Consider the following 15,165-nt stretch of genomic DNA (forward strand, 5'->3'; position numbering starts at 1 on the left):
GAAAAAGAAAAACTATTTTTTTTAATATATGAACAGAGATAAAATTCTAAAGGGATACAAGCTATGACATAAATACATTGCACTTTGATTATTGTATTATATGATGTCATGTTAAAAACAGTGTTTGGTAATTGATTATTATATTATTCAGAAAAATAATGTTTGGTTAAATCTTATTATAGTATTTTTGAGATATTAAGTGATTGGCCAAGACAATAGCATATTAATAATATCTTAACAAATATATTCTATTTATATTCAATGATTTATAATTCTTTAATCTTTCATGTGACCCATGTGCATGGATGCATGTGTTTGCTATTCAAGAAATTATCAAGTCTAAGAAAATTTAAAAGTTAAATAAGTTTTAAAAAATATAATAACACAAACACACACATCATTTCAAAAAAAAAAAAAATTCAATATTAGGTTTAGATGGCATACCTTAAAAGTTTACTCAAAACTTAGTTTTGAACTCTTTTTTTTTTTCAAAAAAAAGATTTAAATTAGCTTTGAATTTTAATATTTTTTTAATATGGATGGCATCCCCTTCTTTATCCTTGGAACCTCAAGAATGGGGGCGATACAAGAACCCCAACGCTAACAAACAAAGAAAAAGGGAGAGCAATTAAATTTGCTAGTCATTGCATTGCGTCAATACATGCCCCTCCATGGAGGTCGTCTTGCCCTCCTTTGCCTCTACTAAAGATAATGGATTGAAATTGCGTTTTGCATCATTCATAATTTTTAAAATGTCTAGATAATCAACAAGCATGGATTTGCATGAATCCCACTGAAAATATTTTTGAAATCTTGGTTATGAAAAAGCTACAACTTATAGTTTTTTTTTTAATTTATTTTTTTTAAACAGTAACAGCAAAAGCTGTCATAATATCAAATACACACCGATTAAAATAGAAAATACATTACTTAAAAACACGAGTACAGAACAGAAAAATCCTCAAGACTAGTCATCTAAACAATTGAATATAAAAGAAGTGGGACTAGCATCAAGCCACACCCAAAACATTTTAATTTTAAGTCATTGAAGTTTCAGAATTGGATATTATGGAGTAAATCCATCCCAATGGTCACAAAGACCATACAAGAGTCGGAAAGATCTCAACAATGTGTGCTTTTGGTTGCTATGATTGTTTACTCTTCCATTGCATCACCTCCTTCGGTCACTTCCACTTTCTCCTTCAAGGAGGTAATCTTTGTCATGAGAACCTCTGTAACCAGACAAATAGCAAAATTAACCCACAAATTGTCAATGTTGAAAAAATCAACGTTATCATGCTAGAGCAGACAAACAAACAGGAGTAATCACAGGGCTCAACTACACTTCTTGCTGAAACGGCAACATTGACAAGTCTAAAACACTATTCTACGGATTAGATAGTTGATATTTTATTTACTTCGGTAGCAGCCACACAGCTTTGATACACTGTACTGAAGGCACAACAGACCACTAATACGTAGAAACATGCTAAACTATGGTACTTTACTTCAATTCTTTTGGAAAGCAAGAAATAGCAACAACATTGAGCAAGTCTTGTGTAATAGGATTCTTCCCTCCCTCCAAGCATTGGGGATCAATACCATTTCATTAAAAATATAGAACAAAAAATGGTGTGTGAGTCCTTGCACGCCAGTTTCATAAAAGAGAAGCATCCAAAGGAAGCAAAAGAACACAAAAATGTAAACAATGCAGTCAAAACATAAAAATTAAGGAATTCATAATTGATAAACTCCAGAAAAGAACACAATCTGTGCCTAGATAAGAATGTGAGACAATGAAAATGAGTTATGGCTCTTGAATTTAACTTCTCTGAGAGTAGAAAAGATTGAGAGACAATAGAAATGAGTTATGGTAATTGAGTTTAACTTTCCAGAGAGAATGGTAAAGACCAGCTATTCCTCTATAAGCACAGGTTTTATTATAAGCATGATGGGGTAGTATTATAAAAGATGCACGATACTAACCAGTCTTCTTTGCAAAAGAATACCCTCGTTCACTGACATAGGTGCGGGGATTCGGTAACATGTGGTTCCTTAGGTATTCCTTGTGTCCCTGGCCAACATAAATTTCAATGGAGAACTTCCATCACTATGACCTCAAGACATCTTTCGACAAGTAGAGGAGGGGACTGGTTCAAATAACATACCTTTGTTATAACACAAACATCAACATTGCTTCCACTTCCCAAGTCATTGAATATGCCAGAGCATATAGCTTCACTCACAATCTTAATTCCTTCGTCTCTCTGCAAGGATAATAACTTTTAGGACTCAATGGGAAGCAAGAAAGTAACAGAACACAGGGGATAGATTACTTCCTCGTTTTTTATCCTCTCTACAGTATGTTTAATCTTAAACAAACTCATGCTATCAATCACAAACATATTGTGCAGCAGAACTCATACATCAAACTATAGCATTTATGGATGGTTACAATAACTGTATTAAAATTGTTATTTTTTCACGCCTCTAAACCCTCTGTAGCAAATCTTACACTAAGGCCTTCTTTGTACTTTGATTCAAAAACAGCCATTGCAGCTAGAGAACCAGAACCCATTGTAGCAAATGGCAAAGTGTCAGTTGAACCATGGGGATATATCTGCAAAATAAGCCATTTTATTGGCAAGATATCAAAGAATTGTACAAGCCAAAAAAATAATTCCCATACAAATGCCTCTTAAGTAGAAAAAACTCACAGTGTGTAAATGAGGCCCAGTGCAATCAACCCCACCAAGCACCAAAGCAGCTGAGACATGACCTTGGTAGCTAGACAAAACATTAAGCAGTCAGGAATATACACTCACTATAAAGAGATACATAGAAAATCACACATGTTTGAAACAAGAAAAACTCAACTTGAAAAGATGCTTCTTAAGAAGAGTGAGCGCTGTAACAACCCTCGATTCTCGGCCAGTATGGTAACGATGTAATTGCAGCTGTGAGCTGACCATGTCTAAACAAATGCAAACACCATATCTTTGCATTAGCTTTAGTAATTTTAAAAAAGGAGAAAATCTGTAACTGATAATGCATCCAGCATTCAAATACAAAGTTCTACAAAGAGCCAGCACTACACTACACCTAAAAATGATCCTAAAAGTACCTGTTACTGCTTCTGTATCAGCAGCGGTTCCTGCTCCGCAGCAATATATGTTTGGTGCCATGTAGTGAATTTTTTCACAATTCTTATCACAAACTATGGGTCCCTCTGTTGCTCTTGTATCTGCCCCAAGAATGACACCATCCTAGGTAGAAAATGTGAGAGCAAAAAAAAAAAAAAAAAGATTACATGCATAAACCAATTTTACGAGAATAGATATTGCGCAAGAAATTTGAATGTATATATACTGCTACGGTTTCAACATCCACACAAAGATGTCAAGTCTTTCCCAAAACATGGATTACCCAATTCAGCAGTTCCAAAATCTAAGTAACAGAGACAGGGTCAACAGACTTCATAACTACCCTTCATACTTCTATTTCATTATACTAGAACTCCTTTTGAAAGGATTGCAAAGTAGCATACTTTAAGGTTTTTTACAAAGTTACGAAGTAGCCGCTGCTGGCAACGCGAACATTGATAAACCAGAGAGGGCTTATTTGAAAATCCGCGAAAGATCCACTAATGTACATGTATTCGAAACAAGAAGATTCCAGGGGCATCTTCTTTTATACTCTAATAAAAGCCAAGAATTTATTGGAAGGAAAAAAAAAAAACACACTGCCACTACAACGAAGTAAAAAATCAAATAATCAATTAGCCTCCACAATTAGATAAAATTATTTGCCAAAATCAATTAATAACGATATCGATAGTCTCAATTAGTGAAACTAAACACAATATCACCACCCCTAAAACAATTACTTCAAAACAAAACACGGGTCCATTCCAAATTAACTCGAGAAAAATTCCTAAACTTTACAACTCAATCAATCAATTTGACTGAGAAAATAAGAGAGAAAGGCGATAACCCAGAAAGAATAATTTATACACATAAAAAAAAAAGTAAGAGAACAATTGGTTGGTACCTGAAAAACTAAACCCACAATGGTAGTTCCAGTTTTTCTAAATGGAGGAAGCTTAAGACCCTTCTGCGATAACATAGCATTTCGTTTGCAAAGATCGAAACTGAATCCACCTTTCGCAGGTAAATCCATGCAAGAATTGTTCGACATTGTTTCAAGCTTGATTGATTGGAGATTCTAACTGTCTGGTTCAGTTGGGTTTGGGTTTTTTTATACCGTCTCGTATGACCTAGGCTTCAAGAAAGAGCTTCTCTGCTCAACCGGGTCGGGTCGGGTCGGGTCGGCAAGATGTTAAAGAGAGTAAATTGTAAAATATAAATTAGTTTTCGAATTGAATACTCATTTTTGTTTCTCAAACTAATTAATTAATCCTTTTAGAACATTTTATATTCTTCTTTTTTTTAAGTAATAGGGAAAGGGAAAGAAAACAGAAGTAAATAAGATGGAGCGATTGAAAATGATTTTTTTAAAATAAATTAATTTTAAATTAAGTATGGTTCAAAACAATAAATAGTTAGTTTTTTATAGGATTTTTTTATTAATATTATTATTAAACTTCAAAACAATAAATCCCTGTTGAGTTTGCAAGCCTCAACATTGATTTAGCTTCAATATTACGTCCCTAACATTAATAAATAAATAAATAAATCTAAACATCACGGAGGTATATTTGGATTTGTACATTGAATTGATAGTTTTATCATTCGCAAGCAAAACCGAATAACTTGGTTTTGGAGATAATGTGGTTGTTTTTACATGATATATTGTTATTATAAAATTGAATGTGGGCAAATTAGTATTTTAATATTTTATTTTTATAGTGTAATATCTAAAATATTCTAAAAGGAAAAATTTAAATAACTGTTGTAGGGGTATTTTTGAATTTTTAATTTTAAAAATATAATAAAATAATTGAATTAACTTTAAAAATTCATATAACTATTGTCAAGGGCCTTCTCAGTCTTTTATTATTATTATTATTAAATTAAGTTAGGTTAATTTAGTCTTTCAATAAATGCAACAAAAAAAAAAATTAATGGTGCAGGCTATGCCGGCGCCATAAGTGGGAAGAACCTAAGCTTTTTAAGCAATGTGTACGAGCTCTTTTTATGCCTAAACACCATCTTCCATGCCAGCGTTTAGAACAGTTTATGTGTCGGCAGAGGACAAATAGTGTTGCTTTAATAGACTTCTTCTTCTTCTTTTTTTCGCTTTTTTTTCTTGGAAAAATATAAAAGTATCATTTTATTTTTTTATGTTTAATTAAATCCTCATTCTTTTAATTTTTTTTTTCTCAATTGAATTTAATTTTTAATTTCATTTCTAATTATTTAATTTTAATTTATTTTTATGTCAAATTTGATTATCATTCTTTTTATTATTGTTAATTGTTTTGTTAGATTCTTTTTGGATTCCTTATTTTCCAATTTAATTCCTATAATTTTATCATTAAGATTTTTACTTTGTTATTTTTTGAGGTTTAACTTCTATAATGTTGATCTCAGGCTTATGACTAGGGTCTCAAGTTTCGAATATAAAAGCAAGTTGACTTCATTCTATTTTTTTGAATTCATCTTTTAATATTTGATTTATTAGAAATTATTTTTTTTATGAGGTTATCATAATTCTATGTCCATAATTGCAGGGTTACCGGGTTGATTATGATTTTTTTTTTACGTTGCTTTTTCTAATTAGTTTCTCCTTCGATATTATGTTGTTTGGTAATTAAGATTCATTATTTTATTCTCATTTTTTTATTGTTAATTTTTTTTTTATATCCTTTTTTCATTGCCTTTTTTCCAATTTAATTCCTTGACATTTTATCATTAAGATTTTTACTTTGTTATTTTTAGGGTTTACCTTCTATAATGTTGGTCCCAATTTTTGAATATAAAAGCAAGTTGACTTCATTCTATTTTTTTCAATCCATCTTTTAATATTTGATTTTATTAAAAATTAAACTTTTATTTTTTTTCTATAACATTATCATAATCTTATATCCATAGTCGCAGGGTTAAACAGGGTTGGCAATAATCTTTGTTTTTACATTACTTTTTTTAATTAGTTTCGTCTTTGACATTGAGTTGTTTGGTAATTAAGATTTATTATTTTATTCAATTTATTTTTAACGGGGTTGTCAATATTACATGGGTGGAAGTTATTTTTTTAGCAATATCTCTCGTACGTGTATAACCACAAAGTTCGAGAAAATATTTCTTAGATGCACTTTTTATATTTTTATAGACATAATTTTTTGGTTTGTTAAATTTTAATTTAAAAAAAACTTCAAATTGATACTTTTTTTTTATCATGAACGTTGATGTATAAGTATAGATGTTATAACAAACCTTGCTATTTTACAATAAAAGACAACACATATTAAACCTAAATGACTTGACAAATTGATCCAGGAAATTTATCATTTGAATTCTGACTCATGACTCAGTTGGTTTTAAAGTTAAATTAAAAAAAATATTAATTCAATAAAACTTGATTGATAATTTTAACAAGTTAGTTGACCGATTAAACCATGTCTAAATAAACACAAATATATTTTTTTAAAAAAAAACAACAATGTTTTATTGTTAAGAGAATTAGGTTATATTTTGTTTTTAAATTTATGATGGGTTATGTCCGCCTCGAATATTTAATTGATATTGAAGTTCAAAATCTCAAATTTCAAAAGTGTATTATTTTGCTAAAACTTTTTGCTATTATTCATTTTATTTTTATTTTATATGCTAATTGCCTAATTTATCCCTAATTTATTGATGCACTTTTTCTATGTAATTTGTGCCCTTGATGGTTCTAGATTTCTTAGAATAAGTGAAGTTAAACAAAGAATTATTTTTTTTTGTATTATTGTAAATGTTATTTTTAGCAACTATTCAAGGCAAGCTTGATAATTTAACTATGGTTGAATTATTTGATTATAATGGATACCAAGTAATAAGATCTAGTTTTGTTGACAAATAAATATGTTTTGAATTTGTTTTACTCTTATTTTATAATTAAGATATAGAGAAAAAAAAGTGAAAATTAAGTTTGACTTTAAGTTAAGGTATATGTAGCTTATTTAAGATCCAATTTGAAAGAAATTTGATCTCAATAATATATATGAAGTTAATAATCTTACAATGAAAATTTATTAAAAAATAATAAAAACTAAGTCTGACTTTCAAGTCAAGAAATACTTCATAGTTAATCCTTAGTTTATTGGTAATAGAAATTTATTTTCCAATCCTATACAATGTTTTTCATGAAATCTATTTTAGCCATAAAAAATACATACACTTGAAGATGTTGATGCTTTAACAAACAAAACTGAGTAAAGTTCTTTTGATTTTTCATTAGATTATATCTCAAAGTACTTTTCTAAATTACACATATTTGATTAACTTGAAATCAATTTAGGTTCTCCTTTTCTTTCATGAATTTAGTTAAAGTAGAATTTAAATTAACAATTTTTGCTTTCAAGATTTCATTTTCTTTAACTAATTTCTCATCGAAAATACATGAATTACATTCATCTTTTAAGGACTCTATTTGCCTTTTAAAACCAATATTCATTATTAATAGGCATCATTCTCTTTTTATAATACATCAAGATCTTTTGAAATAATATCAAGTTTATTTTGAAGCAATTTTTTTTCTTATACAATGTCTTGTAATCATGATATAATTTTTCAAAAGTATTTTTCAGCTCATCAAAAGTTACTTGAGGATCAAGTTTATTTACTTCATCGATGTTAGCAGGGACATTGACCATCGTCACTTCATTCAATTATATCTATTTATTTCCTCAAATTAGTTACTGATTTTAAAACTAAAGATATATTATTAGTTTCATTATCTTTAACCCTAAGGTTTTTTATCTTTTTTTTATAAGCGATTAAAGATCCAATAAACTCATTAAAGTCAAGTGTATTTTTAGCCTCCTTTATTGTTGTAACTTTAGATTCTCAAGATTTTTCCAATCATTTTCTCATTGATGATATTTTTACATAAACTATCTAGTTCACTAACAAAGGTAATGAATCTAATGTGTATTTCATTAATACTTTTATTCAAATCTATTTTGAAAACTTCATAGCGAGGCTAACCAATCTAGAATTCTTGACTTGTTCCATTATGAGTGAATTCCAAAAGTTTCTAGATTTTAAAAGCCATTTTGCAATCTTTACCATTAAATTCATATGATTAAGTGAATAAAAGAAAGCATTCATAGCCTTAATGATATAACAATATCTTTTTTTTTTGTTTATCATCCCATTCTTGTATAGGGTTTGGACAAACTTTTCCATCCAAACTTATCTTAATAGGAAAAGTATATCCATTCTCAACAACATTCTATAATTTAATATTTATTAACTCAAGAAAAGTTTACATCCTAACTTTCTAATAAATGTAATTCTTAGCTTTAAATGAAGGATTCATAGTTTAGCATTAACCCTTTAGTGGCATGATCTTTCCTCCTAGTTAACTGAACTTTTAACAAGGAATCATTTCTCCACCACCAATTGAAAAACTTAAAAAACATTTAAAAAGAGGGTGAATTAAATGCTTAATTTAAAAACTAATATGTTAAAAATTTGATCCTTTGACACCTAAAATAGACAAAACAAAGAATTAGCTCTGTCATTTGACGCCGTGCACGTCACAATATATAAGAACAATCAAGCCAAAAAGTAAAAGGAACTCAATGAGAAAATTTTGTTTTAGGGTAAGATAGGAAGCAATAAAGGTGAAAATAGTATCATATTCAACATGTAACTATTCAAATCAATTTGAATAGGTATTTTTTTAAGAAAAAAATCATTTTCATTTGAGCATGAGTAAAATCTAAAATAATATTTTTGATCATGATTTTAGTTAAATCCAAAACAAATTCCAAACTAACCGATCCAAAACATATAAATAGTATATTTTTATGTGTTAGGTATTGGGTTAACTATAATTCTATCATTATATATAAAAGGTCACCAACTTTTTTTTTAACAAATCTTATAAATATAACACATAAATGATGATATTGATGATGAGGAGGGAGGGAGGAAACTTTGAACTAAGAAAATACATGTATAAATAAATTCTTACTATTATTATTTACAGATATGGTATGTGCATTGACCATTAATTTGTTGTTTATATAGAATGTTTGATTATGGAATGAATTAATTATTGATGATATGTAGGGGTGAAAAAAAAAATCTGATTGTGGAACCCATTATAAAGACTAGATGTTAAATTATGGTTCTAATAGATGTTTTTTTTATATATATAGGGTATTGAGACTTTTATTTTCATATTAGAATAACAACTTCTTCTTTTCTAAAAAAAATAAAAATTCTTCTTCTTCTTGTTGTTTTTTCTCTCCTAGAATTGTGTTATAATTTTTATGTTATGTTATAATATTATAGATGGATATTTTTTAAAAGTATTTTTAATGTTTTAAAATTTATTTAATTATGGTTAATGATATGGGTTATGTGCTAATATTTTTTTGGTCCACATATGATTAAACAATTTTTTTCAAATTATTAATTGTCAAAAGATTATTGAAGCTATTTATTAAACTATGTTTTTTTTCTTAAAAAAATATAAAAAATAAATAGATATTAATCATTCAATTAGATACACTAAGACAATGGTTTGGATACAATTAATCTAAAACTTCTTTCCTAATAGGTCACAAACAGGTTATAATTAGTGGTTTTTTCATATGACAACTATTATAATTGTACAAAAATCCATAAGTATCCGTTATTAATTTATCATTTCTAATTTTTTTTTCTTAATTTTTTGGATAAATTTCCAAACTAGTATCTTAATGTGACTATAGCCTAGAAACATTCGTACCCCACCAACATCAAATCAAAATCAAAAAATTCTTCAAGTTATTGCTTATCATGTCTAGTATTCTATATTTTAATCAATCTTATTCACTATGATTAGCCTTAAAAATCAATTAATCCAAAATATTCAACAACTAATATAGAAATTTACCTTAAAAGATACGTTAATGGTCAAGATTTAATGCCATTTTATTTTTCTCCAAAAAAGTAACCACAATTAAGTGATTGAGAAGTAACCCCCTATTTCGAGGAATTAGAAAATTTCCTTATGAGATTAATTAGAAAGTAAAAAAAAAATCACATGAGTGAATGAAGTGCATATCTCAAGGAAGAACCATGTGATGATGAGTCTAAAATGTTATAGTATTGATGCAGAACTTGTAAATCCTTTTTTTTTTTTGTTTGATTAACATATATATGGTGATATATTGTGATCAACATATATACCAATATATTGATAATTATGTTAACAAACATCTTATAACATGGTGATGGATAGATCATCATATCCACATATAAAATGTTTTAGGGAATATTTGGAAATATAGTAGTGATTATAATGTAAAATGTTTTTTTATTTAAAAATATATTAAAATAATATTTTTTTATTTTTTAAAAAATCTTCAATTTCCTTCTTTCATGATTTATTCTTTTGCATTAGGTGCAATGCAAAACTGGGCCACTTGAGGATTCAAATGAGGCAAAAGCACTCATTGTATATGTTTACTAATATAAAGTTATACCTTGTTACTTGGTGGATCGAGCAATGGTGATTTCCAAATAGTTATAATAGTATATTGGCAATAGTCTACTTCGAGTTGGATTAATTTTTTAAAATATTAAAAACATAAAGAATTTTTTAATTATATTATTAAACCTAATTAAATAGGTTATTTTTGAAACCTCTAATCTCAATTCTTTACCTAATTCAATTTTTTAATTAAATCATACAAGAATTAGCTTGATTTAAATTAATTGATTTCATCGATTCAAATACAACCTTGATGGTCGATAAAAATACAACTTAATTTTTTTAAAAACTTGTAGGTGATTATTTTATTAAATATTAAGAAAATAAAAGATTGGATCGACCACGATCCCCTACGACCCGGGTTATGGATTGTATTGGGTTTAATAACTTTTTTAAAAGCTTTTTTTATTTAGTTATATAATAAAAATAAATGCTCATAAAATTAAACATCAACCTAAAAATAAACACTTATTTGACACAATTATCCCAATAGAAAACAAATAAAAATCCACGATGCATTCTATTTCTCTACTAATCTAATATTAAATGATGAAATTAAAAAAGAATAAATTAAAAAAAATTAAAAGACCAAAAATAAAAATAAAAACATATCTTATCGGTGGATAAACTCGTCAAACTTATGAATTGGATAAGTCAAGTTAATATATCAAATTTGTGAGGGTTATTAACTCATTGGGATTATAATTTTTTTGAACTATTTTTAGTTAACTATACGATAATAAAAATAAATAATTACAAAATCAAATATCAATCTAATACTGAGATTTTTTTTCATATTGCAATAACCTCATAAAAGGTAAAACGATGAAACTAAATTCTCAAATAACCCAATATCTAAGGATGAAATAAATTTTAAAAAACTAATTAAAAAAAGTTAAAATTGTTAGATCCGTGAACCAAGTAAAACATAACTTTTTTTTGAAACTATTTTTTAACTATATGAGAAAAAATAGATGATTAAAAAGTCAAGTTCAATTAAAAAAAAAACTATCAAACTCGTAAACCAGGATAACCCGGGTTACCATAGCAAACTCGCAAATCATGTTAAATTTATTGAAAGATAAAATAAAATGAAACAAATGATAAAGTTAAATTTTCAATCATCCTAACATTAAAAGATGAAATTGATAAAAGCAAATTTGAAAAAAAAAATCATAACAAAAACAAAAAGAAAGAAAGAAAGAAAGCAAAACATTGTGGATTACTATTGTTTTTCACAATGCAATGTATATGGATGAACAATGGTTTTTTAACACCCTTTAATTTTTGTTACTTTATAAAATTTAATAACATGATTTTTCTTTATGACTATTTTTTTGAATTTTATGAGAAAAAATATATTATAAAAAAGTCAAGTTTAATTAAAAAAACAGAGACAACCTACCAAACTCGTAAACCAGGGCAATCTAAGTTATCTTGACAAACTTATAAACTATGCTAACCTTATATAAAGGAAAAATAAAAAAAATAAACTGCGAAGCTAAATTCTCAACAATCTTAATTTAAAAAAATAAAATAAAAAAATAGATTTGAAAAAAAATCATAACAAAAAAATTCAAAAAAAAAAGGAAAAAAAGAAGAAGCAAAACATTAGAGATTATTATTGTAATCCACAGTGTAATAAGTATGGATGAATAGTGATTTCCCTACGTCTTTTAATATTTGTTACTTTATAAAATTTAATGAAATAATATTTCTTTAAAACTAGTTTTTTAACTATATGAGAAAAAATATACTAAAAAAAACTAGGTTTAATTAAAAAAAACCATATTAAACCCATAAACTAAAGCTTACATTGACAAACTTGCAAGTTATGTTAACTTCATAAAAAAAACAAAAATTAATAAAAAATTATTTAAAGAAATTATAACAAAAGATAAGAAAATAAAATAAAAATTATATATTCAAGAAAAAAGAAAAGAAAAAAACTAATAAAAAAATTCTATAACAATCTATAATATTTTATAAATAAAGCATTTTATAAGAAAAGGTACAATACTTTACTTTACTTGCATGTTTTTGTTTATGTTAATTAATAATCTATTATAATCAACCTCGAATGGAAACGAGTAAGCGCACAGGTTATCTTCCAAGCCCATCAATTGTGTGGTATGGTTCCTTGAAGAAATCTATGCTATATGTATGTATGTATGTATGACCATCATCATTGAATGATGATCATAAATGTCATGAAGCAATCTCATACAAATGTTTAATGCCCTCCTCACTATCATACTTTTGAATCAGGAGGGCACACCACCATTGATTTACATGCATTGCCGGTAAACTTTCTTCACTTTTTTCCATCGTTTTAAAACCCGGCCCGGCCCGGTGGGTTGACCCGGTACCCGGTCGACCCGGGGCTGGAATCGGGCCGGGTTGATGAAAAAATCAGGTAAGCCACGACCCGGCCGACCCGGCGGGTTGACCCGGAAACCCGGACGACCCGGAAAAACCCGGTGGTAACCCGTTGACTTTTATTTATTTTTTTATTAAAACGACGTCGTTTTGAATTTTTTTAAAATAGAAATTGACCCGGCCAACCCGTTCAACCCGGTCAAAACCCGGAACCCGAGCCTTGAACCGGGTCAGCCACCAGGCCGAGTTTAAAAACTATGCTTTTTTCATCACTATCTCCACTCATAACTAGGTTGCGCACTCTTGACCTGTGAGCTAGACACATAACTACATTAACAGTGCTTTGAGTCTTTGTTTTGCCTAGAAACTTCAACTCCAGGACACCATCAAAGCTTTTGTTACAACTTCTTCTATTTGTTTTTTTATCTTTAATCATAGAACTGGATCATACACCTAAAATGCATATATTAGGGAGGATAGAAATTTGTTTATTGTATTGGTGGATATCCATCATTAAAAAAAAAACTCCAAATTATCTATTTATTTAGGGGTTAAATAATATAGATATTATAGAGATATTAAAAGAAACTAAAAAAGTTTTTGGTTTAATTTTATTATGTATTTTATTAATATGCATGTAAACTCATTTTCATTATGAATTAAAATTATGAAATAAAGATTTTGCACTTGTAGTATAACATTATTGTTCTTGGAAAGTGGGTATAATAGTTTTTTTTTGTTGTTATTTGTACAGTAAAATTATTAATATATTTTCAGAGATAAAATTTTAAACACTGGTAGGAAGGATACTTTTGACTTTTTTGTTTTAGTTGCATAATAAAATTACCCCAATACCTTAACATTGAAATTGTCCATGTTTTTGTCTTTCTAACACACACACATATGCATGTATGTATATCTATATCAAGTTTAAATAGTATTAGTTTAATATTTTTGTATAAATAAATTATTATTTATCATGTAAAACGTTGTTGCATGTAGAATTATACGGATGCATGTGAGTTTTTTATGGTTTGTAAATATCATATACAACTTTTTATGATGATCAAATTCTAGTTTTTATGATGACATTTTAATCCTAATAATATTGCTTATAATTTTAGGTAGTATGTGTAGCAAAAAAATATTGGTTTTACACTATTGGTCTTTTTTTTTCTTTTTTTTTTCAATTTCAAAGGCAGCCTAGCACATTTTTAAAGTAGTCTTTTAATTTTTTTTTTTAAATTTAGTTTATTTTTTTTTATTTTTTTATTTTAAATTATCTATAGAATTGCAATTTTTTTTCAATTTATTCATCCTTTAGTTTTTTCACCTTTCATATCTAGTTTTTATTTTTTAAAAAATTATTTTATTAATTAAATTATATTTTTAATTTCAACTCCTAATATTTTAGTTTATTTAATTTTATATTAGATTTAGTTTTTATTTTTATCATTTCTATTTTTTTTATTTTTAATTTTTTTATTAATTTTTTTTATTTTATTTTTTAATATTTTATTGATTGAATTTTTGTTAACCTTTCAAATAATAAATTTAAAAATTTAGATTAGGTTAACTTAGATATTTTATTAAGGTTTCATATCTTAAGTTATGCGTTTTATATGTTAATCTAATTTTAATTAAAATAATATTTTTTTATTTTAATTATTATTATTACCTAATTTATTTTTAATATATTATTAAATATCTCCACTCATAACTAGATTGCGCACTCTTGACCTGTGAGCTAGACACATAACTACATTAACAGTGCTTCGAGTCTTTGTTTTGCCTAAAAACTTCAACTCCAGGACACCATCAAAGCTTTTGTTACAACTTCTTCTATTTGTTTTTTTTATCTTTAATCATAGAACTGGATCATACACCTAAAATGCATATATTAGGGAGGATAGAAATTTGTTTATTGTATTGGTGGATATCCATCATTAAAAAAAAAACTCCAAATTATCTATTTATTTAGTTTTTTAATAATTATCACCATCTATATTATCAACATTACTCAATTTTAATAGGTTAGATCGGGTTAAATAATATAGATATTATAGAGATATTAAAAGAAACTAAAAAAGTTTTTGGTTTAATTTTATTATGTATTTTATTAATATGCATGTA

At 27.1% G+C, this 15,165-nt stretch overlaps 1 protein-coding gene across 1 annotated transcript; it reads right to left on the reverse strand.

The window, feature by feature from the left end:
- Positions 1 to 899: 899 nt before the first annotated feature.
- Positions 900 to 4,288, reverse strand: LOC105133239 (proteasome subunit beta type-7-A). The gene is made up of 8 exons (XM_011037138.1): positions 4,051 to 4,288; positions 3,125 to 3,266; positions 2,878 to 2,974; positions 2,718 to 2,787; positions 2,516 to 2,620; positions 2,169 to 2,267; positions 1,987 to 2,074; positions 900 to 1,232 (listed from the first exon to the last, which is right to left on the reverse strand). The coding sequence occupies exons 1-8, from the start codon at positions 4,195 to 4,197 to the stop codon at positions 1,156 to 1,158; spliced, it is 825 nt and encodes a 274-aa protein (XP_011035440.1). The 5' UTR covers positions 4,198 to 4,288; the 3' UTR covers positions 900 to 1,155.
- Positions 4,289 to 15,165: the final 10,877 nt, after the last annotated feature.

Source organism: Populus euphratica, unplaced genomic scaffold, assembly GCF_000495115.2.
Source record: "Populus euphratica unplaced genomic scaffold, PopEup_1.0 scaffold110.1, whole genome shotgun sequence".
Classification (NCBI taxonomy): domain Eukaryota; kingdom Viridiplantae; phylum Streptophyta; class Magnoliopsida; order Malpighiales; family Salicaceae; genus Populus; species Populus euphratica.

Excerpts from the sequence above, each read along its gene's own strand:
- LOC105133239 (XM_011037138.1), bottom strand. The coding sequence starts at position 4,197 with ATGTCGAACAATTCTTGCATGGATTTACCTGCGAAAGGTGGATTCAGT. Across the intron at positions 2,788-2,877 it reads CTTAAGAAGCATCTTTTCAA|CTACCAAGGTCATGTCTCAG; the intron begins GTTGAGTTTTTC and ends TGTTTTGTCTAG. Across the intron at positions 1,233-1,986 it reads TTCTTTTGCAAAGAAGACTG|AGGTTCTCATGACAAAGATT; the intron begins GTTAGTATCGTG and ends GTCTGGTTACAG.